The sequence below is a fragment of the Rhinolophus hipposideros genome (assembly GCF_964194185.1).
Source record: "Rhinolophus hipposideros genome assembly, chromosome: 15".
NCBI lineage: Eukaryota > Metazoa > Chordata > Mammalia > Chiroptera > Rhinolophidae > Rhinolophus > Rhinolophus hipposideros.
The window spans coordinates 14,880,593-14,908,187 of record NC_138061.1 but is presented as its reverse complement, the minus strand read 5'-3'; the positions used below and the strand labels follow the sequence as shown (position 1 = coordinate 14,908,187).

The 27,595-nt window shown below is 44.4% G+C and overlaps 1 protein-coding gene across 4 annotated transcripts in view; it reads left to right on the top strand.

Moving 5' to 3' along the window:
- VTI1A (vesicle transport through interaction with t-SNAREs 1A) overlaps positions 1 to 26,744 on the top strand; it is a 332,570-nt gene extending 305,826 nt beyond the window's left edge. Inside the window, exon 9 of one of the 4 annotated variants that reach the window (XM_081073987.1) lies at positions 23,280 to 26,744. In XM_081073987.1, the coding sequence (XP_080930113.1) occupies positions 23,280 to 23,373 (94 nt within the window). In that variant the 3' untranslated portion in view covers positions 23,374 to 26,744. The remainder of the gene's footprint in view (positions 1 to 23,279) is intronic. The other 3 variants (XM_081073988.1, XM_081073986.1, XM_081073989.1) reach the window with 3 other exon arrangements.
- Positions 26,745 to 27,595: the final 851 nt, after the last annotated feature.

Below are 27,595 nucleotides of genomic sequence, written 5' to 3'. Positions count from 1 at the left end.
ATTTTTGTTAATCAGTAGTGATATTCCATTTTCATTCTTGACTGGTGATTTTGTCTTCTTCCTTTTTTTCTTGGTCATCCATTTTGTTGATCTTTTCAAAGAGCCAACTTTTGGTTTCATTAATTTTCTCTGTTTTTTTTCTGTTTCCTATCAATTGATTTCTGCTCTAACCCTTATTCCTTTTTTCCTGCTTGTGTTGGCTTAAGTTGCTCTTTTTCTACTTTCTTAATATGGTAGCTTAGATTATTGAGTTGAAAGATTTCTTTTTTCCTAATTGGGCAACTAGATTTCCCTCTAAATTCTACTTTAGTTGCCTCCACAAATATTGATAGTTATGGTTTCATTTTCATTCATTCAAAACATTTTCTAATTCCCATTATAAGTTTTTATTTGACTCATGGGTTCGCTTTAAGTGTGTTGCTTAATTTTCTAATATTTGGGGATTTCCCAAATTACTTTCTTTTGTTATTGATTTCTAATGTAGTCCTGTTGTGATTGGACAACATACTTTTTATGACTTCAGGTCTTTTCAATTCATTGAAACTTGTTTTATGGCCCATATGTGGTCTATGCTGGGGAATATTCCATGTGCTTTGAAAAGAATGTGCTGTGATTAAGTAGAATGTTTTATAAATGTTAATTGGGTGAAGTTGGTTGATAGTGTTGAAGTCTTCTATATCTTTACTGATTTTCTGTCTAATAATTCTATCAGTTTTTTGAAGGTGGAGTATTGAAATCTCCAATGTAATTATTGAACTTTCTATTTCTCCTTTCATCTGTCAGTTTTGGCTTAATATATTTCACGATTTGGTTCTTAAGTGTGTGTATATGTAATTGCCATATCTTCATGATGCATTGACCCTTGTTTCTGAAGTATCCCTCTTTGTCTCGGGTACTATTTCTGGTCCTACAGTCCATTTGTCTGATATTAATACAGATACTCCAGCTCACTTATGGTTACTGTTTGCATGGTGTATGTATTTCCATCTTTTAACTTTCAACCGATATGTGCTTTTGAATCTAAAGTATGTTTCTTATAGACAGCATAAAGTTGACTCTTTTTTATTCCATCTGACAATCTGCTGTTTGATTGGAGCATTTAGTCCGGTAACATTGCTATGATTTTTTATCTTGTTGGATTTATGTCTGTCATTTTGCTATTTGTTTTCTATAGTCTTCATGTGTTTTCTCTTTCTCTGTTTCTCCATTTCTACTTTCTTTTTTAGAACAGATATTTTTGGTATGCCATTTTAATTCATCTGCTGATTTTTTAATCTACGTTGGTGTTGGTATTTTCGTAGTCTTTGCTCTAGAAATAGCAGTATATATCCTAAATTTTCACAATCTATTTCAGCTTATATTGACTTAATTCTAATAAAACAGCTTTATTCCAATATAGTCTTCTTCCCTCTTCCTTTGTACTATGATTATCATATCTATATCTGTCATAAATTCAACAGTGTGGAATTATTATTATTGCTTTTGCAAACTTTATGCTTTTTAAAGAAATTCAGGAAATAAAAGAGAAAATATAGGTACAGTTTTCTATTTACCATTTCCGGTGTTCTTAATTTCTTTCTGTAGATTTGAGTTACCAACTGATGTCATTCATTTCCTTTCAGCCTGAAGGACTTCATTTAGTATGTCTTGTAAGGCAAGTCTGCTAACAAAACAATGTTTTCTCATTCTTTGCTTATCTAGAAATATCTTTATGTTGCCTTTATTTTTGATGGATAGTATTGCTAGATAGAGAATTCTTGTAGACCGATTACCCCCACCTCTACCCTTTTCATCACTTTGAATATCTCATTCCATTGTCTTCTCCCTCCATTGTTTCTGAGGATAAGTCAGCCATTATTCATACTGTTGTTTGCCTGTACATAATAAGTTGTTTTTGTCTTACTGCTTTTGAAATGTTCTCTTTCTGCCATTATTTCTTCAAAGATAATTTTCTGCCACTTTCTCCCTTCTCCTTCTAGGACTCCCATTATTGTTATGCTTGTTATTGTCATATTGGTCTCTAAGGTTCTGCTCATTTCTCTTCAATCTTTTTTTCTTGGTCTTCAGATTGAATAATTTCTATTGACAAATGTTCAAGTTCAGTGATTCCTCTTCAGTTCATCTATTGTATTTTTCTTCAACTTCTAGAATTTTTTATAGTCCCTCTTTTTCTTTTGAGATTCCCTATTTGTTGAGGCACTGTCATCATAATTGCTTTTGATTCTTTAAGCATAGTTTCCGTTAATTCTTTGAATGTATTTATAATAGCTCCTTTGAAGTCTCCTAAGTCCAACATCAGAACCACTCAGAATCAGTTTCTACTGTTTTTCTTCCTCTGATCACATTTTTTTTGACATACCATATTTTTGTTGAAAATTAGACATTTTAGATGATATATTGTAACAACTCAGCGTTCTGATATTTTTCAGAATCTTGACTGAATATAATCTGCAGGATTTATCTACCCTGCAGTCTGCTCAGTTGTTGGTTTTTGGTTTTATGTTTAATTCTTATTTTTATGTGATGAGCTTGGCTTCCTAGGGGTTGCCCTTTTGTGTGCATGGCTTAGTGGATAGCCAATGATTGAGCAGAGATTGTGCTCAAAAATCTTGAACGCATAAGGTTTCCATCCTCTCCCAAGTGATGTGTATGTGTGTTGAGGAGCATATTCAAAGTTCAGCCAGTTCTCAAGCTCACCTTGGCTTTGACTTTTCACTGGGGTCTCTCAGGTCTCCCCAGCACATTCACATACTTTGTCAATCAAAAAGAGATGTACAGAGAGCTCTCCTGGCACTTTGATGGCTCTTTCATTTCTAGTATCCCCCTATCACATTTTTGGTTCATCCCGCTGGGACTACAACCTGGCAGAACTGTGGATTTTCCCCCATTCGTTTCCCTATCGAATTTGTTCCTTTTACTGACAGTGACACTGGGCATGGGTTTTGCCCTCTGCTCCAAATCAAGTAAGCCTTCTCTGGCAGCCCTGCCCTGGTAAAACCATCATTCTAGCCAATTAAGCTAGGGGGTGAGGTGGGGATGTTCTTACCTGAAGTTCTGCCAGCTTTCTATGAATAAACACTTCTCAATTTGTTTTTTGCCTTTGGTCATTATCCAGAGCCCTGAAAGGATTGTTTTAACGATTGTTCAGTTTTATACTTGTAGAGCGAGTAAATTTGCCAACCTCTTTGCTCATAGCTGGAAGACCCCTGGTAGAATGATTTTGCTAGTCTATACAAAGTGTTTGTACATAGTATTTAGGATGTGGTTGTAATAAAAGATCTCATCCTTGACTCCTTGTGGATATTGGCCCCTCATTTCCCAGAATGCCGAGCCCTCTTCCTCAAAGAGCTTTCAGTGCCTAGGTTTCCTGGGATGGGTAATGAACACCTCCAGGAGCTTTCATCCACTTCTTCTACCACTGACAGTTTGACTGCCAAAGTCTTATCTTCAAGTGCTTATATCAGCTTCTAATCCAGGACAGCTCTTTGTCCATTAACTGACCCAAAGGCAATAGGTGGGACCTGTTTTTGGCAGAACCATTGAAGAAAAATGGCCTAGTCATCAGCTTGTTTCACTTTCATTTATCTCTGTCATCTGGGAATACAATACAGATAATATCAGGCCCAACAAAAGGTACATTCTGATATTATTTTCAGTTTTTTGTCCAAACAGAGTAGACTAATCACGAATATCAGAAATACCTACCACAAAAAAATGAGAAGGTTGGACTCAGTGAAAGGCCAGAGGGGGGTTGCACTGCTTATTTACTTTCTCTGTACATATATTCTTTTTCTAAAAAAATAAAAAAGTTTAAACCCCACCACCTACTAATCAGGTGATTGGAGACTATAGTTGTAAAAATATGCTGCAGGCAGAAGTTCTGGAAAACCCCAGAAAGTGTTGAAAACATCTCTAAGCAAGGTATTTTTGTCCTGCACCTTTCTTGCTAAAGGTCCCAATAGCTGCCAAGAAAACTAGTGAGAATGTTAGCTGCCAAATAAAAAATTTATGACAGTGTTTGGCAAAGGACTATCTCACTTGCTTGTTTTATACATTTCCACGAGGCACTTAAAGGCGGCATCTTTTCCTTCCTCTCTTCCCCCAACTTTGGGTATGTTCGTATACCTTACTGATCATTGTTCTGGGTTTGTTCTCTAATAAAAGAGCAAACTCCTATAAAGTAGGATTAAACAATATAACTTTTTTCCCCTTCAGTAACTTCTGAAACGTGAGGGAAATGTTTTCAAATATGATGTGTTGCAAGGAGGGGGAAAGATGCTGGGTTTGCTTGTTTAGAATAAATACAGTTGTAGGAAAAAGAACAAGAACCTTTCAATTGATGACTGTAGACTCTGAGTGGCAGAAGGAATCTTCGAAATGCCCCAGTCCTTGCACATCCCCACACCAAGCACTTTGCAGACAAGGAAATGGGGGCCCAGAGGAGACGGTGTTCTACCTAAGGTCACACAGGCAAGCTCACCTGGGATGAGAGCCTGGCTGTAGCCTCAGCAACACTCTCTATCACCTACTTTGAACCACAGCCCAACATGGCTTTTGTACATTGGGGTTCTCATACATGCATGCACGCACGCGCACACACACATACTCACACACACACACAGCATGTTTTTTGAACATTAGGATTCTGGGCTATTCTGATTTATGAATATTAAAACATTTCCTTCCCTAAAATTTCTTTTTAAATTTAACACGTTAAACCTGAGTCAAGGTAGGGCTGTTGATACTACTGAAATGGCACTGCCTGCCCATATCAATTAAGCCTCCTCCTGGCTGTGTCATTAAATGTTTACATGAGCTGTTCAAAAGGGTGGGAGGGGAGGAGCCGTCTTTACAAAAAAAGTTTTCTTGAACCAAGTTTGGATGTTTATAGTAATAACTACATGAGCTGGTGGTGAACACCCTAAAATATTTTGCCTGCCTGTCTGAGAAAGCAAAATTATCTGTCTCGGTCTTTTCAAAACAGTGATCAGATTATGCTTTCAGTTGTTAATTAGTGCTGTTAGCACGCTTTTCATCATTCTCACTTATTCAGAAGCCTCACTGCACCGTTGTTCCTTGCCTCACTTCTGTCTGTAGGGGCATCTGTTGTCACTGTCACACTCTCGGGAAAGTTGGAGCACAGAGCCGAGCTGCGGCTGCCTTTTGCCGTGGCTGTGTTGGGGGAAGCGCTTGTTATTTGATATAAAGTACTGCGGACAGACCAGGAGTAAGCGGATTATTTCAGACAGCATTCGGAGGCAACTGGAGGAAGATTAGCTCAACATGAGGCAGGTACCATAAGCAAATTAGAAAACCTCCCCAATTAGTACAAGAAACCCGGACTCGTGCCGTTTGTGATCTTCTGCTGAAAGGCAATGTGTGGATGTTATGGGCTCTAGTCTTGATTTAAGTTGAAATGTTGGCATTTCCTATCAGTGCGTGTTAGCCTCTGAGGCTGTGTACTGGCCTAATAAAGGAAGTAAATCCCCGTTCTCCGCAGCTGCCACGTTGTCTTCCTTCCGAGGTCCTATACGTTGGGGAATGTTTTATTTGGCCCTGGAATGATCTCTAGGGCATATTATAATATTTCTATACTGGGACTATCTGACATGACTCCAGTGTCCTACAGTTAATCTCTCTTTTGTTTGTTCGCCTCGCGGAACGTGTATCATACTGAAGTCATAAAAATGGAGTGTGCAAAATGCCAGATGCTACAAATGCAATTAGATCCTTAGAAATAGCTTCCTTGGTGGCGCTGCTGGAAATCTGAACTGAGCCTTGTTTTTCCAAACGGGTGGCACTGTTCTGCTAAGCGACTGATTGTGTGCTCCAACAGGAAGCATGGGTCCCCTTCTGAGGCCACCATGCAAATGACCAGGTCATTCTAGAAATCAGACCAGGCGCTCTTGTCCTTCCAACATCACAGAAGTCCCAGATGTGCTGTGTAGTCACCTGCTTCTTGGTCTCTGAAGATTTGCAATCAAGTTGTGTGTGGCAAAAGCCCTCAGCTGACTGAGCCCAACTCGTGTAAAGAAAATGGGAGTGTCCACACGCCTCATTTTAAGATCTGAAATGCGTTTCAGATAAACTTTTATCTCACCAAAATGCACACAACCACAGAGCTCAGAATTTATTTTGTAGTCTTATGCAAGGAAGATGATGATGTTTTTGCACATCTTCATGGAGGCGGAATTGATTTTTTTTTTTAATTTCAAAATAGTGCATATTCATTACCAAGAAAATTTGAAAAGTGCGGTGAATCATAGATTTTTTTTTAAAAAATCACCATGATCCCAACACCTAGATGCAATCATTACTATCATTTCAATTATATCTTTCCAATTTTTGCTTTAAGCTCATATACGTATTTTTCTGTTTGCAAAATTAGGGTCCTAATAATATACATACTATGTGCAACCTTTGCTTTTTAAGTAATACATTATGGTCAAGAAAATTGGTGGTCTTGATGATGACTCGGGTAGGACAAGATCTTCTTACACCTCTGAATCATCGAGAACAAATACGTTCAATGTAATTTTAGTATTAATTCTATTTCAGTGTATTTTCTCTTTGAAAATTGTCAGTATCCGAATGGCATTTGTGGCAACTCTCAACTCACTGATGTTAAACGAAGTGTCATCATACCATCACGTTCCTTTGAGCAGAACTTTGCATTTTCTAATTTTACATGTATGGTCTAATTTGAACATCACAAGAACCTATAAGGTAGAAAAAAAGAATAGATGTTGTTATCCTTGAATTTATTCATAAATGTAACGTGAGCTAGAATGTAACATGCACCGTGATGCCAGCCATTACTCTTTCCACCACGTCTATCATGTGATCTTTGATACAGGACCTGATTGGCTACATTTCCTTCAAATCTTTTTTTTCTGTGTAAGTGCTTGCCATTTGTCTTTTTGACATGTCAACTCGTGTCTTGAACTCGTGTAATGAAAGAACTCGTGTAATGAAAGAAATATAGGTGGTAATTAAGGTGTGTGTTTTAGAGAGTGTGTTCTGCATGCCACCACCCTTTGCACTTGCTTCTAGATTATAAGTGACATGCCCCTTTGGACTCCTACTTCCACTGGCAGGAAGTCAAAATAGAGGGTCAGTTGGGTGGTCATGGCAGAGGCCAACGAGGGTGTCTCAAGAACTTCAGGTATCTGAATGCACTGATGAGTCCGTAACCCACTGATCCTATAGCCTTAGAGCAAATTATGTAAAACCCAGCCCACCCATTCCCAAAACCAGTTTCTCTGGCATACAACGAGGGTCTGGACAAGACTGCAGCAGAGGCCACTGTCGGCTTTGTTGTCACCCAGGGTTGGGCAACTTAGAATTATGGTACTCGAGTATCTTCAACCTCTGGGGGAAAAAGCTTTTTCCTAGACCCTTAAAAGATGTTCTGTTCAGGCTGGAAGGAAAATTCCTACAGCCAGGCATCTCCTGTCAGCTAATTTGATAGTTTTCTATCAAGTAAACCATTAGTGAATACATGGATTCTTTTTTTGTTTTCCTTTTTTGCGATTCTGCCTTGGCTATTCCCAAGATTTCTCTGAACCAGTTGGGCAAAATTTATTTTTATTAGTTTCACTGGCCTTGTGGAAAATTATCTCATGAACTGGTTTTTATAGGAAGACTCAAAGCACAGCACAGGGTAAAAAATAAGCCTATAGCAGTCAAAACTGTTGTCTGAAATGTCTTCAGACTCGAAGGCTGAATTTATTGCACAAAACAAGTGCTAGCCAGACGGAGGTGTGCAGTCCTGCTCATTATCACTGCAGAGGGGAACCAAAAAGCTGAGTAAAAAATTAAATTTTAATAATGCCAGTGATATTTTCTAAATCTTTCCTGACAGAAAGATTCTCATTATTTTTATCTGTCTCCGAGTAGGTTCTTTTAGTGCCATCTCAGAAATGGCCTCAGCTATGATTGTTTTCCAGGCTTTAAGACATCTGAGAAACCAAATATATACAGAGAGAAATATGCTTTAGATTGTTCAAGGAAGGGTCTGTGACCGTGGTAACATTTTGGCTAACGTATCTGCAGCCAACATTTGCTGGGAACGCCTTCAGCTTTCACAAAAGAGATCCATGTTGTTAAGAAAATTGCTGTAAATCTCCCGAACAAAGGGGACCCACAATTCACTGCATTCAGCTATGGGCGGGACCCAGGGACCCCAAGTCCCAAGTTTGGGTTCATTCTGGAAATCACCCTGTGCTGGCCATGAAAGGAGAGTCGAGAAAAAAATGGAAATATCCTGTTGTTTTGGTAAACGTGCAAACTCGCCTTCCAAGAAACACAAAGTACAGAATTGTTTGGGGATATGTGAAAAAATAAAGCCAGAATCATTAAAGTAGCCACGCCAGGAAGATGTGAATTCTTTTTCTCTTCGTAGTTCTTCAGTGCCTGTGTATAAACCTATGTTGGTCCCAAAAGGATTTGTAGCAATGTACCGAAGTACATATAAAACAATAGATTTTCTACATATGAAATGAAGTCAGGAGTAAGGCTAGTGCACAAACTGTAGACCAGCCTATCCGTTGGTGAAATGTGGACCACAGATTGCTCTCTAGGCTTTCTGGCAGCCGACTTAAAGAGGAAGATGGTTTCAGTAACATGAATCAATATCCATAAGATAAAAGCACAGCTCTTTCTCCTACCCAATGGCAGAGAACACCTTCTCGCGGGACTTCATTGTAGGGACACCTTCTGGGCACGGTAATAAACAATCTGTTCAGTAGCATGCCTACAGGAAATACAAGTTCCACAGGGCTGTCTCTTCCTGTCCCTCTGTGGAAGCTGGTGGCGTCGTGCCCAGCACAACTGAGAGTGCAAGTGCAAACCTACACTGTACAGGGTGGATGCCAGGCTCCACTGCTCCGGGGGGAAAGGAGTGTCTCCAGGAGAGATGCTCTCCATTCATTAGGCTTCTCGATCAACACTGCTTTTCAGCTGGACGTCTGATGAGTGTTCAGACAGACTTCTTTGAACACTCAGCAGGGGACTTTGAGGTTGTCATCTCTGGCAAGGACCTCGAGTGACACCACCTTCTGTTGTAATTAGGTGTCCTTGTGTTGTTTGGTAGCCAGTCAGGGGTTGGAGTTCACCGTCCGCTTGTGAAAATTAAGGCCACGCAGCTTGAGGGCAGTACCTCCAAAGAATGACTGGGAAGGGTGGATCCTTTATCTTTTGGCTCAGTTCCCATCAAGAGCCCTCATAACTTAGGGTTGGCTTTTCTATTTATTGCAGCGAAATAAAAGACCTGAGAAAGTGTTCAAAGGCCACTGTACTCCATTTATTGTCTTTATTTTTATCAAGTCCACAGCCATCGTCCTCAGTGTCCATCCTCAGGGTTACTTGGGTCACATATATTTACCCCCATTTTAGAAATGGGGGAACTGAGGCACATTGTCTTGTTTGTCACAACAGACTGGGAGTAGAGGCAATCCTGCAAACCTCTGTTTGCCACTCACTCTCCAACAGAGACCCCACGGTTTCTCATCGCAGGCTTCCTGGCTTAGAAGACGTTGCATGTAAGATGCACACCATCCTCCTTGAGAATTGCCAGCCAGGCTGTGAAGGTCAAGGGGGCTGTAGACTTGCATATAGGCCTGACCTCTGCCTGTGCTTTTTACCACCTGTGAGAGCTCCAACAGGCACACCCGCTGCTTTGTGGCTTCTGTTGACCTCTCCTGGCCTTTGACTCCATGGTTAGGAATCAGTTAAGGGCTAAGCTGGATGCGCTCAGTGTGGGCCCTGCTTATTGATGGTCATGCCAAGGCTGCACTTCAGACTTCTGCAGGGTCAGGAGGTCTGGGCTCTTCCCACCTCCGAGGGAATCTCCGGTGAAGCAGGCCGGGGATGTGCTCATCCACCCACCCCCTTCCTTTCCATTTGTTCCTTAATAACTAGTCAGAGGTCACAGACTGAGGACCCACGGGCCCACTCGGCCCCACTGATGGCTGTGCTTGGTTTGGCCGCCCAGTGTTTTGGAAAACTTTTACTTAGTTGCCAATATTGAAAACTTGGGTGTTTGCAGTGAAAGAACACAGTTCCTGGCTTCTCTTGGCGAATCAGAAGATGCGGCCACACTGAGCCCTCTCTGAGTCCCAGCAGTAGTCAGGAGAAGCCCTCCCACCCCCCAATTTAGAAAAAGAGCCAGCACTCCCCATTCTGCCAGTCCCTTCTCCTGATGCCTGCAGCCCTCAGACCAGACGTCCCACCCCCTCTTGGCAGGGCCTCCTTCATTAGTTAGAGAGAAGGATAGGTGATGGGGCTTCACCTGCGCAACCCTGGAGATCCTGCTATCTGATCATCACCCGCCCCACCCTTCTCCCACCCAAAGAATTATGAGTCAACCATTGTACTTATCGTTCATAAGCCTTCAGAGGAAGCCTTCTTAACCTGGCCTTCACCTGCTCCCAAATGACTCATGCTGCTTTGGGGTATATAAAATCCGTTTAAGGTAAAAGATTGTGAAAGAGGTATGGTAAGTTTGAGCCAAACTCTGCTGGGTGCCTCATGCACTCTCAAACCAGGGGAACAGGGCAGCCCCCGGCTTAGCGGAAAGCCCATCCACCTGGATGGATATCCACTGGGGGATAAAGGGAGGTCAGTGTGTCCGGGGTCCAGGACTAGGGTCACCTGATGGAAGGAAGCGTGGAGGGCCTGGTGGCAACCACCGTGTAGAAGAGCTGCTGGAAAAGCAGAGAAAGAAAGGGAGGAGCACCCTGGCTTCTCTCTGCCTCCCACCCCCCGGCCCCCACTGCACGCTCCAGGAAGGCAGCCGCCTGGGTGGGCTGGGGTGGCAGCGGGAGTCAGCCCCTCTGTGGTGCAGAGCAAAGCGAGGATGGGATAGAGAAGGAGCTGAGGAGAAGCTAGCCCAGGACCAGCTCGGTGGGGATACGAGTTAAAGCAGATCCCACTCAGTTTGCCACAGAACCAAAGCAGAATGAGAGAGAGAAGTTGTGACGTTAAGATCTATAAAATGTCGCCACATCCCTCAAGAATTGGCAGAGATGCAGATGGCTGACAAACCTCTGCCAAAATGTTTCATTCCCCCTGACATCAGGAAAGAAAAAAGATAAAAATCCATGACTATTAGGAGATAAGTATCAAAAGTCAGGTCTTGCAGGAAATAATGTCAAAGCCCATTGCAAAAGCCAAGGCAGCTGTGTCTCCACCAGTGTGACATCCGGCCACGATCCAGAAGTACCTGGACTGGAATCTACCAGAGCTGGAAAGGAAAGGGCAGCCCCCACCTTCCTGGGTACTTGAGTAGCTGATGAAAATGGAGTCCAGGAAATGGCTCAGCCTGGACCCCCAAGGCAAGCGAATCAGGGCCAGCATTGGGACGGGACCTGAAAGAATCTGAGGGATCTGCAGGTTTTCCAGGCCAGGGCCCCTGACGCAGGAGGTTGTCAGTTTGGGGTGGGGAACAAGAGGAGTTTCAGGGCTCATTGTGGGGAGATTGGGAGTTACAATGTGAGTGGAGTAGTAATCGTTGTTATACACTGCACGTTTACTGTCGCCAAACACTGATCTAAGCACTTTGTGTTGAATTAACTCATATATGTATTAACTTAATTCATTGAGCAAGGTACTGCTGTTATTAGCCCCATGATTCTGATGAGGACGGCAAAGCATTGGTTCTTTGGCTTCCTTGGATTAGCACTTTTGTTTTTCTGTTTTCTATAGAGGACTAAAGGAGGTTTGTTCACTTTTTATTTTGCCAAGTAAGAGAGTAATTTCCAAGGAGAGAGTCCATTTCCAATGTCCAACGAAGGACATTGGGAAAACACACTGCCATCAGTCCACAAAATCAAGAATGCATTCACACTAAAAGAGTCCAAAGGACACACTCTCAGAGAAGTAGTGAAGTAACTTGCCCAAGGCTGCATGACCGGTATGCAGCAGATCCTGCATTCGAATCCAGGAAGTTTGGCTCCAAAAATGAAGGTAGCTGAACAGTTTCTGCCCAAATGTAGTTCACAGCTTTCTGGAGGGTGAAGAGAGAGAGGGGCCCTTAGCCGGGGGTGGCTACTTCAGCAGGGCAGTAGGGTTGCTTTGTATTATAGAGGCAGGAGCCAGTGGGAACGGGGACCTCCCTCAGGGCACCCAGCAGGAGGTAAAAGGGGGCAAGAAGCACATAAATCGGGGGTGTGGAAGGGGGTCATCCTGGCCTGGGCACCAGTGATGATCTGCTTTCCCTGAGAACTTTAGCAGGACCACGTCTGGAGTGGGCCTTGTCTTCTCTCTGGGTGGGCCTGAACCACCACGTGTGGGTCCTAATAAATCAGGGTCACTGTGGAGGTTAAATGACACCACAGATGCAGTAAACATCCAAGACCAGAAAAAGCCACCTTGCCTTTTTAAGATTGTCTAGAAGTCATATCACTACCCACACCCCATCCCTTGAATACTTGGGAGAGATTCCTTTGAAACATTTGATGTGTGGCTAAACTCAAGAACAGAGACCTTTATTAGTCCTTTTCCAAGATCACACGGTGAGTCTAGCTCATTCTTCCACCTGATTTTCTTTTCTGTCTATTCCAACAGATGCATTAAATTTAATCTTCAGTAGGCCCAGAATTTTTCTATAACGTATCCCCTCAGCTGTATGATAGGCAACATAAACATAATAAAAAATCGTGTGGTACAGGATCGCTGGGCAATGGAAGTCACCAGTGAGCAGCCCCCGGAGGGCAATTGTCATTCTCTCTGTCCCCAAATCTGATGAGGGGTCACGTGATCATGCATTTACCTAGAAGTTGATGAAATATGCTACTGGATGAAAATGAGCGTTATCTTAACCACTTACTGTGTATTTATACTAGGCACTAAGAAGATTTGACTTCGCTTAATTAGTGTCGCATACTTTCAACAAAAATTAGCTTGCATATCCAATTACTGTGTCTAAGGAGAAGAATATAAAGAGGTCAAAGACTCGCCCTTCAGGCAACGCAGGAGAGTCTGCTAGAGAATATAGGACATACCAGTTAGACAAATAACCACTTTCTACGTTGCGTGTCCTGCAGCGGTGGAGACGAGGTTGCAGCTGCGGATAACTTCTCTGTAAAAATGGGGATGATAATAGTCTCCACCTCCTCGGATTGTTGTGAAGGTTCAAGGAAGTATGGAAAATGCCAGAACAGCACCTGGCCCAGAGTAAATTCCCAGTCAGTAGGAGCTGCTGGTGTGGCGTCACGATTGGCATCACTGACGTCACTGGTGTCACTGGCACCATGGGCTTCCCTCTGTAACGGCCCCAGGAGGATTCACCAGAGAATAGACCTGGGTGGGATGTTTAGGTCTGGGGTTCGTGAACCGTCACAGTTACTGGATTGGAACTTTTTCTAAACAGAGGACTGCCTGAGGATTGTCCACTTTTTATTTTGCCAAGTCAGACAGAGTCATTTCAAAGGAGTACATTTCCAATGTCCAAATAAGGACATTAGGGAAAATACCTGCCATCTATTTCACCATCACTCCATAAACTAAAGGACATGTGAATACTTAAAGCAGGAGAAAGGGCACAGTGTCAGAGAAAAGGAGTTCTTTGCACTGAGCAGTCTTGTTTTCAGGAAAGCACAGTCTTCTCGGCTGGTGCTTCTTTCCTCACTTCAGCCTCAGCCTGGAGTTTGGGAAGCAGTGTTCTCAGACCTCCATGCCCCAACTCGTTTTACGTAGCAGTGGGACTGGGACGGGCTCAGTAAGAGGTGGGGACACGGCTAGGTTTTGAGTTGTGCTCCTTGGTTGTGTTGAATGGTCCTTATTTACAGCAGACTTGCCGTGTTTTGACTTGCGATTATGCCCAGTCACCACCGTGCCACTGGACACTGACGAAAATGAGTGTTACAGTGAAATAATCGGCCTGTGGGTCGAGGACCTGGCTGTGCCACCCATGGTTGACCTTGGGTGTTGCCCTTCACCTCTCAGGTCCTCAGGGTCCTCAAATCTAAAATGAGCAATCCAGACGAGGGTGTGGAGAGCTTTCCTAGCTCTCGCAGTCGGCAAACCTGGCAGGGATTAAGTATACCTTGCGTTTCTAGAGCATCGTTATTTAATTCTCTTCAAGTTCTTTCCAAGCACTTTGAGGCAAGCTGCCGTGATCTTATCTGAAAGCCCAACAGCCCGCAAAGCCCCTCTCCAGGCCCCCTGCCATCAGCAAGTCCATACTGAAAAATGGCAGTGGCCATGGTGCCCAGGCTGAAATCTGATGTGTATGTTTAGCAACGTAGAGTGCAGTGTAACTACATATCACGGACCAAAACCCATCAGACTTATACGTGGGCTCTGATAGGTTCAAGCTGGCTTCCTTCCCAGGCTGGGAAGGAATCCCCGGGCGATCCCATGGATGCCCTGCCTTCTCTTTTGATGTTTATGCCACCGTCTCAGAGAGAAGGCTCTGCCAGCTGAGGACAGTGTCACTGTGAGGCCCAGATAGACACCGGCCTGTGGGAACATGAAGCCTGGAGGGCTTGGGGAGGCAGAAGTTTCCAGGACTCCTGCGTCCACCTTCTCCACCAGCCAGTGGAAGTTTCCAAGGCAGTTTCCCGGCCTCTGACAACTTTCCGCTTGCCTCTCACCTTTCCTGAAATGAAGTCTCCTCTCACAGAATTATTTGCCAACTGCACGCATATAAAGGGCTTTACCTTTTCAAAGTGCTTTCTAATCTTTAATGAGCTAATCGTCTTCTCCCTGGGGTGGGTGGTGAGCTGGCTTGTTCTGCTTGGGAGGAAACTGAAACCCAAGTGTCATGGAGTGACTTGCTCCAGGTCACCCCAGGATTGTGGGCACATAACAAATTGTCCTGGCCTTGCCATTACGCTAATTATGGCCTTTGTTGTCAGGCTTCTGTAATTGAGTGCTCATTGTGACACCTGTAAGCTCCCAGAGGGTTAGGGACTCAGGGTTTCCCTTTTCTTCCACGGGACTTGGCCAGACCTGCCGTACCAGTCTGTGCAGGGTCCAAGGGCCACCATGTTCTCCAGCACACAAAGGCCTGCCTTCGATGGCTGTTAGCTTTTAGACCAGGAGTGGGCCAACCACAGATAACAGGCCCAGTTGAGCTCATTGTCTGTTTTTATATGGCCTGTGGGATTAAAAATGCCTTTTACACTTTTACATGGTTGGGGAAAAAAATCAAAAGAATATTTGTTGACATGTGAACATTACATGAAATTCAACTCACAGTGCCTATGAAGAAAGTTTTATTAGAACACAGCCATGCTCGCTCATTTACGTTGTCCATAGCTGCTTGTGCACAAGGGTCAAGTTGAGTAGTTGCAACAGGGACCATGTGGTCCAAAATATTTACTGTTATGGGTTGAACTGTGTTCTCCCCTCCCTTTCCTGTCCTCCAGATTTATGTGTTGAGGTCCTAACCCCCGGTACCTCAGAGTGTGTGACCTTACTTGGAAATAGGGCCTTTGCAGATATAATTAGTTACCAGGAGGTGTAGTGCATAAGGGTGGTCCCCTAATCCAATAAGACCAGTGTCCTTATTAAGACAGGAAATTTGGACATCGATGCCCACACAGGGAGAATGCCATGTGAGGATGAGAGCAGAGATCAGGGTGATACTTCTACAAGCCAAGGAACCTCAAAGGCCAGAAAAGTACCAGAAGCAAGGAGAGAGGCCTGGAACACATTCTCCCGCACAGCCCTCAGAAGGAACCAGATCTGCCGACACCTCGATCTCGGACTCCCAGCCTCCAGAGCTGTGAGATAATACACTTCTGTTGTGTAAGCCCCCCAGTGTGTGGTACTTTGTTCTAGCAGCCCTAGCAAACTAATACATTTACTATCTGGCCCTTCACAGAAAAAGTGTGCTGATCCATATTAAACTGAGCAGAGACTCGGAAATGGGGCAAAGCTCCTCTTTCCTCACTCAGACCCTGACATAGGTGTGTCGGACGTGCTGCCTCCTGGCTCCTCAGTTCCTCACTGGAGAGCGTGCTCATTTTAACACCTATCAAACCTTATTTCTCCTGTGTCCTATTCCCTCAGGGCCCCCTGGATAACGGACTACTCCTGAACTCGTGTCAGTAAATGCAGACTTTCAATGGTGTAATGGTGGGTGATAGCTTACGAAGTTGGCCCAGAGACAACATCCAGTTTTCTTTCTCTTTTACATGTCTTGTCCCAGAGACGGGAGTCTTGTAGGATATGCCCCCTCAGTTCCCTCATCTCACACGGCTTTGGGCAGCTGCCTGCTCTGCTCACGATTGGAACTTCTCATTCTGAAATGAAGAAACCTGTGGTTCCTGAAGATCGTGAGCCCCACGGCCGTCAGCAGAGCTTTCACAGAAACAGGCTGATGCTGTCCTGTCCTTTGTCCAGCTCCACAGGAATTGTGTGAGGCAGTGATGGGGAAGCAGGTGGACACCTGCAGAACAGGCATCGTGAAGGCCAAGACAAGATGACCAGCCCATACCTGGTCTGGATCCTAGAACTCCACGTTTTTGTATCCGAGGGCTATAGTAACAAAGTACCGTAAACTGGGTGGCCTAAAACAACTGAAAGGTATTCTCTCACATTTCTGGAGGCTCGAAGTCTGAAATCAAGGAGTGGGCAGGGCCGTGCTCTCTTTGAAGCCTCTGGGGAAGGACCCTTCTTTGTCTCTCCCAGATTTTGGTGGCCACTGGCATTCTTTGGCTTATGGCAGCGTCACTCTAGTCTGTGCTTCTGACCCCACGTGGCCTTCTTCCCTGTGTCTCTCTGTGTCCTCTCTTCTTATAAGGACACCAGTCATTGGATCTAGGGCCCACACTATATCCAGGATGATTTTATCTCAAGATCCTTAATGAATTATGTCTGCAAAGACCCTGTTTCAAAATAAGGTCACTTTCTGAGGTTACAGGTGGACATGAATTTGTGGGGAGACAACTGTTCAACTTAGTTCAATGATTATGGTTGAAAGTCCCACCGACTCCTGGAGCAGGAGCAAACACGTAACTTAAGCCAGTCTAATGGAGTGAATCTGAGGAGCTTTGCTTGGAATGCTGGGTCATCTGTCTCCTATAACCGGAAATTTTAAATGTGACTCTTCAGGTTTCAGGCACACAGCAGGATCGAGGGGCTGCAATGATGCCTTCAGGAATCTGCCTTTTTTCTCCATCTCTGGGCTCTGTGTTGGCATCCCTCAGGCAGGTTCCTCTCCTGCCTGGCGGTCAGAATGGCCCCCAGTAGCTCCAGGCTCCCTATAGTCAATCCCAGTAAAGAGAAGACCTTTTTCTTGGTTTTCCAGGAAAAAAATCCCCAGAAGACTCTGTCTGGCTTGGGTGGCATGCCAATTCCTGAACAAATGGTTATGCAAGGGATAGAGAGCTATAATTAGCTGGGCCTGCCTGAGCCATATGTCCACCGGTGGAATCAGAGAGTGGGGTCAGCCCTCCTTGAATTCCTGGGATGAGGCTGGGGATTCCTCCCAAAGATGCAGGACCTAGAAGACTGTGGGTGGGCATAATCAGGTGGCATAATAACCACACTACTCTAGCTCGAAGGTAACCGCATACCCAGCTTTGAAAATAATAATGCTTCAAATTAAAATTAGTGTTAGAGGCTGATGACAATGACCATTTCCTCCTACTCCTGTTTTCATTTCTTTCAACTAACATTGAACTGGATAGACAACTTAGAGAGGCTTTCCCTTGGCCCTTGTTTTGGGGAAGTTCCCAGAGAGATGCAGGTATAAGGTTCCTTTGCACAGAGTTTATCTCATGCTCTCACGGTTGCTAATTGTCCTGCCAATTGTCGCTGTTCTGTCAGACCCCAAAGGTGGGGCATCATTATTCAGGCCTGGTCAGGCCAGGCAGGAGAGCATGTGCAGGATGGGGCACTGAACCTGTGGAGTGTCGTGCACTCTCCACTAATGAATGCAGGCTTATAAAAGGGATTGGACATTGCTGGCATCCTTAATAGGAGGGTGGCTGAGAGCTAACTCCTAAAGCTGTGCTTGTCTACAAGCAGCCCTTAGAAACCAGGAAGAACACTAACTGCATGAACCGTCAGGGAGCACGTGTAGGTAGAAGCTCTCATTCATGCATTCAGCAAGCTTTTTTTTGTTTTTTAATAAATTTTATTGGGGAATAATGGGGAACAGTGTGTTTCTCCAGGGCCCATCAGCTCCAAGTCGTTGTCCTTCAATCTAGTTGTGGAGGGCGCAGCTCAGTTCCAAGTCCAGTTGCCATTTCCAATCTTTACTTGCAGGGGGCGCAGCCCACCATCCCACGTGGGAATTGAACCTGCAACCTTGTTGTTGAGAGCTCGCGCTCTGACCAACTGAGCCATCCCACCGCCCCGCTTTGTCTTTTTTTTCTTTTCTTTTCCTTTTTTTTTTTTTTTGAGAATATCAATGCTAAGCTCTGTTTTAGGCACTGGTAATACAAAAAACAAAGGAGATTCAGACTCCAGAAGGTACACTTTTATTGAAGAAACCTGCACAGAGACAAAATTCTAAAATTGTGTGGTAAGTGCAGTGGTAAGAGAGCTGCACAAGGAAACGTAAGAGTGAAAGAGGGGCATGGTCAGGCATGGTCAGGAAATTCTTCTTGGAAGAGGTGGGAAAAATAGATCAAGGACTTGGTTTTAGAATCAGGGTAAATCAACCTAAAAATGCTTTTTGGTCACAAATAACAGAAGACGTAACTCACACTGACTTGAAAAATAAAGTTAATTTATTTTCTCGTATAACTAAAAGTCCAAAGCAAGAGTAGTTTGATGTAGAGGTTCCTCATGTCTTCAGGACCAGGGTTCCATTTCCCTGCCATTCTTTCCACTCTGCTGTCCTCCCTGAATCAGTTTCTTTCATAGGCTGGCTTTCCTTATAGAAACAAAATGGCTACAGCAGATCCAGGCCTAACCTCCACACAGCACACTGTCCAGATGTCACAGCCTTCCAAGCAAAGCTTCTGAGATTCACTCTATTGGACTGGCTTCAGTCACATGGCTGCTCCTGGTCCAGTCACTATCTTAGCCTAAGTCACAGCTCTAACCCTGGGGCTAGGGTGTTTGGAATGATGCTGGTGACATATGTCTGTTATACAAGGGAAGCAGAGTGCCCACCTGCACATCATGAGTGATACCATCATTCATCAGCACACAGTGGCATTGGTTACAGCTAGAGGAAGCACCTGAGTCTTTAGTGAGACGCGTCATGATCCCAGCTTTTGAAAACCAAGAGGCAAAAGCCTATTCTTAAAGAAAAGAAGTCCTATCAACCTTTATCATACCTTGGCTTCTGGAATACATTCACCTGACTTGGCCAGACCCTCCATTGTGTTGGAGAAAGGGGATGACAGTGTGTCACTCAGGGTAGCTTATGTTGTGCTGTGGTAACAAACAACCCCCAAATCTCATTGGCTTCATACAAGTCCACTGTGAGTGCAGGTGAGTCTCCAGGACAGTGGCCCTCCATGTGGTGATTCAGGGATTCAAGCAGAAGGAGTCTCCACCATTCTGGAACTGTGCTCCTGGGACATACAGTCTCTTAAATCAGAACAGCAAAGGAAGAGCCAGCTGGAGAGTCAAGCACTGGAAGTAAAATGCCTCCACCTGGAAGTGATGCCCAGCACTTTTGCTCACATTTCATTGACTAAAACAAGTCACATGGCCATGCCTAACCTCAAGGGACAGGTAAGGTCAGTCTGTGCCTAGAAGTAGAGAACTGGATACTGGTGAATGCTGGTAACGCCAGCTGCTACAGTGGAATTCCTGGGCTCCTCGAGCAAGAGCAGAGAACCGTGCCAGGTGCCTTGCCTGCCTATGTCACGTTAACCAGTCTTCTGTGATTCTGGCTGCCACACGCAAGAGCTTGTTTCCAGAGGGGGAGGAGACTGCAATGGAGAGATTAGCTGCTCCCTGGGTTCCACGCAGAATCAGTATTTTCAATAGTACTTTAGGAGTTCACCCTCAAAGTAAATGGTTAATTCATCTTGTATCAACAGCACTGTGATTCATAATGTAAACTTGGAGAATCCTTGATGTTTTGGGCCCACATTCCTTTTAATTTGGCTCTGCATTCTTTTAAAGCCACAGTGTGCTCACTTAATAGAATGCAGCATGCAAATGCACAAGTTTTTGCCTGGAGGCAATTTAGCCTGGCTGGTTCAATGGATGTCTTCTTTCAAGTGTATATTCTTTCTTAAATTATTTACTCAGTAAACACACTTTGCATTTTCAAAAGGGAGATTAAGACTGCTTGCTGCATACCTAGTTGAACATAAGTCCACCCCACCCCCTCCTTGCCCAAAGTTAAGAAGGAAGATACTTTGGGCTTCCCCAAAGTTTCTTCTCTGGCTCACTAGCTGGGAACTCTTCTTCCTGTCTGTTTTTCTGATTCTGAACTCTGCATTCCTTCCTGCTTTGCCTGCAGCAATACCTGCCAACAGCCCCTGGCTCTGACTGTACTTAGGCTTGTTCACAGATGGGGTCCACCAATGCCAGCCTTTGTTTCCCCCTCTGCAGGCTGGCTCTGACCTGTCCACTAACGGGCCCAACAGCTCATTCTTCTGGTCCTTAGAGGCTCTGTATCTGCCCAGAGCATTTGAGAGCCAGAGCTGGGTTGGTGGCCTGGCCAGAGTCAAGCTTACTTCCCACCCTGTCTGCTCCAACTCTCCTTTTGCCCCTCTGTACCTATCATCCCAAATATCTGCCAGCCTTTGGTTTGAAAGCAAATGCTCTCTCCTGCTGACCACCAGCACACGCTTCAGTTCCACAAGGACTATTCCTTCTCCTAGCTTCAAGGAGAAGACCCAGTAGTGCTCTGAGAAGGCACAGTGGTATGAAGTTCCATCTTTGGGGGGTTTACTTCGACTTTTAACTTCAGCCTTTTCTACTCAGACACCCTGACATATTTCCTGCAAGTTAAATTTTCACAGATCTCCATTGTCCCTTAAATGGAAGGATGACAATTACAGGGGCTGCATTCTTTCATTACCATCCTTTGGACAGTTCTATTTGCGTGCCTATGTGCGAGTAACAGTGCCAGACCCTGGGGCTGGAGAGGTGACTATAGACCCACCAAGGAAGGAGTGGGCAGTTCGGTCTGCGACCCAGCGGTGAAGTTACCATCTTGGATGGGTGTCTACTGAGTGAACTAAAGGTACAAGCTTTTAGGAAAGATCATGTGTGAAGTACACGCCTCTTTGCATTGAGATGAGGGAAGCCCAATTAGGAAGGCCAGGGAAGAGCTGAGAATTTAGGATTCCTGTGTATTCGTTTTTCTAACCATGCCTCAGATTAAACAAGTAACACCCACAGTTAATCCTTTATAAATGAGCATCATGGATGCCTTGGGGCCCTCAACCTACAAATAAAATGGTTGTCAACCAAGAGACACGCTACCGAAGCGTACGTAAGGCAGAATTTTAAAGAGTTTTCATGCTTTTAATCTGTTTCACTGCTGAGTCTCAGTGTGGCTGATTTCCTCTGCAAGTCTGATGTGGGTGACTGTGGTAAATAGAGATTGTGACAGTCACTTGGGCAAACGAGATGTGTAGGGACTGTTCTGGAGCCTTTGGCCCCTTCCAGAGAAAAGGAGGAAAAAATCTGTTTGGGTTTTACATCAAGACACCAAGTAACACCGAGCAGTGTTCATAGTTAGCCTCATTTTAACAAATCGTGAAGCCCCGTTCTTCTTTTTGGGGGGACAGAGAATCTTCGTACCTCCTGAGTAAACATGGCCTGTTAAGTGTGAATTAGCTGTCATCGCAGAAGAATTAATGTCGGGGCGCAGCCTTTCTAGTGGGGAAGGAAAGAAATAAACGAGACAGATCTTAGCTGAGCCGTACGTGATGAATGAGGACCAAGCAGATCATTCATCTCCTTCGAGGAAAGTGGACACAGACACTAAAGCAGTTTTGCGGAAGACGTGTCAGCAAATGTGATCATTTTGTAACCTGTCAGGAGGAGAGGGAGCCAGTCCTTCAAGGGGGCCGCGAGGGAGTGGGCCTGTCTGATGTGACCGTCTCCATCCATCCATTTAGGTTTGGGGAAGAAGGGGGTGGGTAAGGAGGACTCCAGCTGAAACCACAAGGCTGTCGTCATCCTTCCAAGAAAGAAACTCATCTAGAAGCTAGAAAAGGTTTACAAATATTTCTTCTCGAAGACGCAAAGTAGGAGGGTAGAGTCTCTGTGAAACTGGGGGCCTGGCTAGTCCCATCTAGCTCTTCTTATGGATGCCCATTCCAATAATCCATGTGTAAACTAAGACGGCAGACCTTTTTCTGCTTGGTATTTAGAGGATGGGTGGGTGGGGTTTGCTGTGGGGTCTTAGCCAGTTGGACAGCCTGCTAAACTGCCAACCACTCCATCTCTATTTCTGTGTGTTTGGTTCTGTGGGAGCAAGCATGGGCAAGGCTGTTTGACCCCAGCTCCCTTTGAAAGGCTCAACAAAGCATTCTGCTGTTCGACCTCTTTTCTCAGAGTGAGGTAACAAATTATGAAACAACTTCTTCAGAAGTTCTCTGCAGGCATCCTGGAGCAGGTGTCTCTGCTCCCATTCTCCTGAGTTTGCAGTTTCCCCATCAGCATGTGGCAGAACCTGAGGTGAGGGGGTTGGAGTCCCTCGAGAGGAGGGCCCACCAACCAAAGCTCTCAAGGCTCTCGGGTGCTTTGTATTAGTTCTCATTTCCTCTTTGTGTGTGTGTGTGTGTGCTATGGAACATATGTAACGTTTCCTCCTGGCGTCACGGAGCGTGAGCCCCAGTGACAGATGACGATTTCACAGCCTGAGCTTCACGTTTGACACTTGCTTCTTAATCCTGTCCTTTTCTCCCCAAATCTCTTTTACTTTTCCCCAGGTATTTTCGTACAGGTAGGTACCTTACTGACATATGTTTCCTTGGAGTCTTTTACCTGAACAGGAAACACTGCCAAAAAATGAGGCTTGTCTCACATTTTAAATTACAAAGAGAAAGTCACACGGGGCCCTTGATCACTTAAAGATTACTACATGGCACTCTGAACCTAGAAAGCCATTTGATCCGCTTTGGCTTCTTCGCAGGAAGCATTTCTCCCTGTGCAGCATGGCAATCTCTGTGGAGTCGTTCATTACCTCATGGATCGTTTGTAGAACCAAAAAGCTGCACGGTCTCACACACACACACACACACACACACACACACACACACACACACACCACCCCCGGCCCCTTACCCGCCACCTCTGAAGCCATCACGTGCTTGTCCGACTCGACCTTGGATGCTCTATCAGAATGTGCTCTGACAATCTGTGTGAATTTATTCTTTTTCTTTGCTGTCTCCTAGAATCATCCAGAACCGCATCCTGGTCGTCATCCTGGCCATCATCCTGGTCATCACCATTCTGATGGCGATCACTTTTTCTGTCAGAAGACACTGATGTATCTGCTCTTCCTGATAAACAGCAACAACAGCTTGTTCTGAGTAATTAAGACAAAACGGTCACATGAATCATTCTTTTGCGATGACAGGCCCTGAGTGACCTTCCCTCTCTCACCACTGTTCAGCTGAAGTGCAAAGAGTGTAAAAATATTTTTTATTCCTGTTTGCATGTGGGTTGGTTTTCTCTTCTAGGTTTGTCTTCACCCAGATTTGTTTTTTCTAAGAGAAGGCGAATGTTTATTTACCTTTGGGTAATTTCATCTACTGACCAAAATAGCTTTGGTGACATTCTTCCTTGCCCTGTGGACATGTCAGGGGTCATGGCTTGGGAGAAGGCATGATGAGTCAATCAGTGGGGCTTCTGATGGGCTGGCTGTTTGTCACACACCTCTTGTCACCGAATTGCCCTTCTATGATGTCTGAGGATAAAAATGCAGAGAAAAGCAGGGGCCAGAGCTAGTGATCGGCTCCAGCAAACCAGTCCTGTTCCCACCCAGGCATAATGAATAGAGTCAACCTGCCTGAGTGCTTTCTTTGTAAAGGTGGGTATTTCATGTCAGTTGTGCAGGAAATTGACTTAGCACTTTCTCTGTTTTTCTATGCATATTTTTTTTCATACCCAAGAATATTTTTGCTGAGCCTGCCCAATATCCATCCACTTTCCACAACTTTGATTACTGGCTACAAGAAATCTTTCCTTCCCTTCCAAAAATCCCACACTCCCCAGAATTTGCTGGCAGCGTGAGCCCTGACACCGTACTTAATTGTGACCTCCTCTCCCCTGACCTGTGTAAGCATTCCTGTATCCTTTCGGTTTTAATATTTGCACTGCCACAAGCAGCCTTCAGACATGCAAAAGGTCTGACAAGGTTCTCTCCACATCCATCCCAATATGTAAAGAGAACATGAATATTTCAGGAAGAGCAAGAACATGACTCCGTCGGTGTGAAATTTCAAATGTGATTATAAATATGGTAGAGTCCTATAGGATGATCCACTAGAAATCAACTTTATGGAAAATGTTCACTAACCTCCTTTAAAAGAATAAGGGATTGCAGTGTATTGCAAAAAGACAGCTTGGGTTTTTTACTAACAAATGTCAGCACAGCCTTCCTGAATTCACTAGGTATTCAAAACCCTAACATGCTTTGTGATGTTCTTTGGTTTCTTTCTGTCCGAGGTAACTGGGAATTGCGTTCAAAATGAGTTCATTTATGATCAGGCTTCCAGTTTCCCAAGCTGAGGTCACTTTCCCCCTAGTCATGAAGCAAAATGTGTTTTTCTTTAAGACTTCATAGGCATTTACAGGGTCTGTACTATCTTTTGAATATAATTGGAAGCTTTGAATCCTTCAAAAGCAAACCTGTTCTCTTCAGAAAACATGCTAACCACCTCTGCCCATGGATGGAGCTCATTTGGATGCAACACTGGATTTTTTTTTTTTTTTATCCCCAACTCAGAAGAGAACCATTATGGTTTAAGGAGGAAATGCAGAATGGCAAAATCCACCAGCGAAATCATACTTATCGAAACAGGCCATGGCCTGCATGTGTTCAGATAAATCATTTAGTATTGTGTAAATAGAGCTGCAGCCTTAACTTCCCAGGGGCGGTGTGGGGTTTTGGCAGAGCGAAGTAGGACCGCGAAGGAGTGGAAAGGCTGCGCTGATGTTCCTGTCGGCGTAAGGGATCCATCACAGCCAGAATCTTTTATTCTGATAACAGAATCCCGTACATGCTAAACACATTGAAGAAACCATTAAAAAGCAAGGAAACAAACAACGAGCCTTCTCATTCTGAAACACTGATGGTGGGCAAGTAGTATCCCAGCCTCTGGTGGCTTCCTTCGAAATGGTTGATCTTAGCTGAAATGCATAGCCAGCTCTCCAGCTACACACCTCACGTTTCCAGACTCTTCCTAAGGCCACCTACCAAGCCTGGGTTCATCTGATCATCTCGACTGGCTGGCTCCTAAATATTTCACTAAAACCTGCCATTTGTGTTGAAGTAGATGAAATGAACAGGAGTGAATGGCTCACCTCTCCATGGCCTTTTCTTTGGGGGTTCTCTCTCTTTATCAGCTCTTGCCTAAGATTTTGCCCCAATTCAACCTTCAGAGTGGGAAGATTATGAACAGATAACCCTTAGCCCTACAGCCCTGTCGAACCCACCTTGAGAGCGACCTCCTAGACCAGGGTAGTGAGTGCCTTGTAGGAAGCTAGTGGAAGGTCCCTGAATTCCTTGCCTGGCCCTTCTAGATGCTGCAGGAGAGACTCAAAGGAGCCCAAGGGAGGCCAATCGTTCTCCCCCAATCACTCCCCTTGCAGTGGAGAGGGAAGAAAGGCCACACATTCAAAGCAGGTCATGGATCTGTGAAAGGTTCTAGGAACTTAATATGTAGACTTCAATTGATGAATATTTGTAAAGTTGGGACTATTGTAAAAAATGATGTTTGATGCGGGGGTGGAGGGGGGTGTGAAGAATTGGAGGAGGAAGCACTTGCTGTATAAAATTCATGCGGACCAAATAGTTTCCCTGACAGAATAAATAAAGCTGGTGCCACCCCGCTCCAGAATTAAAAGCAATTTAATTAACGTCTCTTAAGTTTTAAAGAGTTTTAAATGTTGTACGTTGAAGGCGAATGCCTGCAAAAGCAGTGGGCTTGACGTCAGCTGCCAGCCTGGGCTGAGAGGCCATTTGCTATTCTGTTTAAGGCAGGCTGGATTGTCTTATTTTGGAACCAGCTTGGTGGGGGGTTTGCTTTGCTACTGCTTCTGAGCCCTGAGCTTCAAAGGCTGAAATTAATGGTGAACAAAATTGTGCGGCTCTGGCCGTCCCATGCGGGGCAGGCCCATTGAGGGTTATCATTAAGTAAAGAAATAAAGAGGGGGGAATAAAGCCTGCCTGTTCCAAAAACCTCATCAGATAATGACCTCAGTGATTGGGTTTTCATTACCAAACAGCATCCAGAGATTATCTACTCCATAGAAGAAGGGAGGGGGGGAGAAAAAGAAAGAAAGGAAAGCAACTGTCTTTCTCTCCCTCTCTTTCTCCTTTTTTTCCTTTCTTTTTTTTTTTTTTTTTTTTTTTGCACATCTTTTCTTTAAAACTGTCAGATCATTTCAGTATTTCAAATCCGAGGAAAACAGCCTGCCTGCTGCTGTATTTGAAGTTGTAATGGTGTCAAAAAGTCACGACTGACTGACAGCCGTCAGTCCCAGAGGGGCTCATTAAATCATAAAAACTTGACAAGGAAATAATTGCGCATCACCAGCAACTTGGCGCCTGTTTAGACGTTTTTATTTTCTTTCATTATTAGTCCCCACCATTACGTTCATTAACAAATTGCATTAAACAACTGTTAAGGGCTAATGATTTGTTTATCGCTTTTTTTTTTATTATTATTATTTAAACATTAGCTGTGTCATGTGGTACCCCAGCAGCCTCTTGCCATCATCTGACTGAATATTTTTCCACTCCAAGCTCTGGGTACTGTTGGAATATGAAATAGATTATTCATTACTCTCCTCTTTGCCACTGATTTGGTTTCATGTAGCGTCTTCCACAGAGAAAGATGAAAACTTGTCAAAAATAGGTTATATCTTATTCGAAGGGGCAACAATAGCAGCAGGTACAGACACACTTTAATATTTAATTAAGGTTGATGTTAACCCCTTTAAATGACTTTTGCTGTAAGTTCTATTCAAATGCAGAAGAGAAAAATAATTGTTCTTAATTTGCAACCTGTTCAGCAGGCATTCTTCATGGAGTTAGCTGGAAATTTAGAGCAGAATTTTTAAATAATGAAATTTCCCATCATAATTATGTATGGCCATTTGTCTACATAGTTGAGAATTAACTATAAGCAATGATTTCCTCACCCAAAGCCAAGGATGGTTGGTTGGTTGTGACCGGGGCTGGTTTCAAAGGAACCACTGTGAGTCCTATGTCTCTGGTCCACTTGCCTCCCCCTTCAGCTGAGTGTGTGGTTGGAGGACTGTGGTCTGGCGTGAGAGTAAGTAGAGACTTCTTAAAAGAACACCTGTGTGTCAGGTCGGCTTGTGCAGGGAGGGTGTGATGAGAGGATGTCCGGGTTGTCTCTGTGTAGTCAATGAGCTCATTGCAAACCATGCTTCCCTGATAGACAACAGGCTAATACATGGCTGGGACTGACCTTCCACCTTTTTGCCTTTCTGTGAAATGATCAGCTTTTCCATGAGG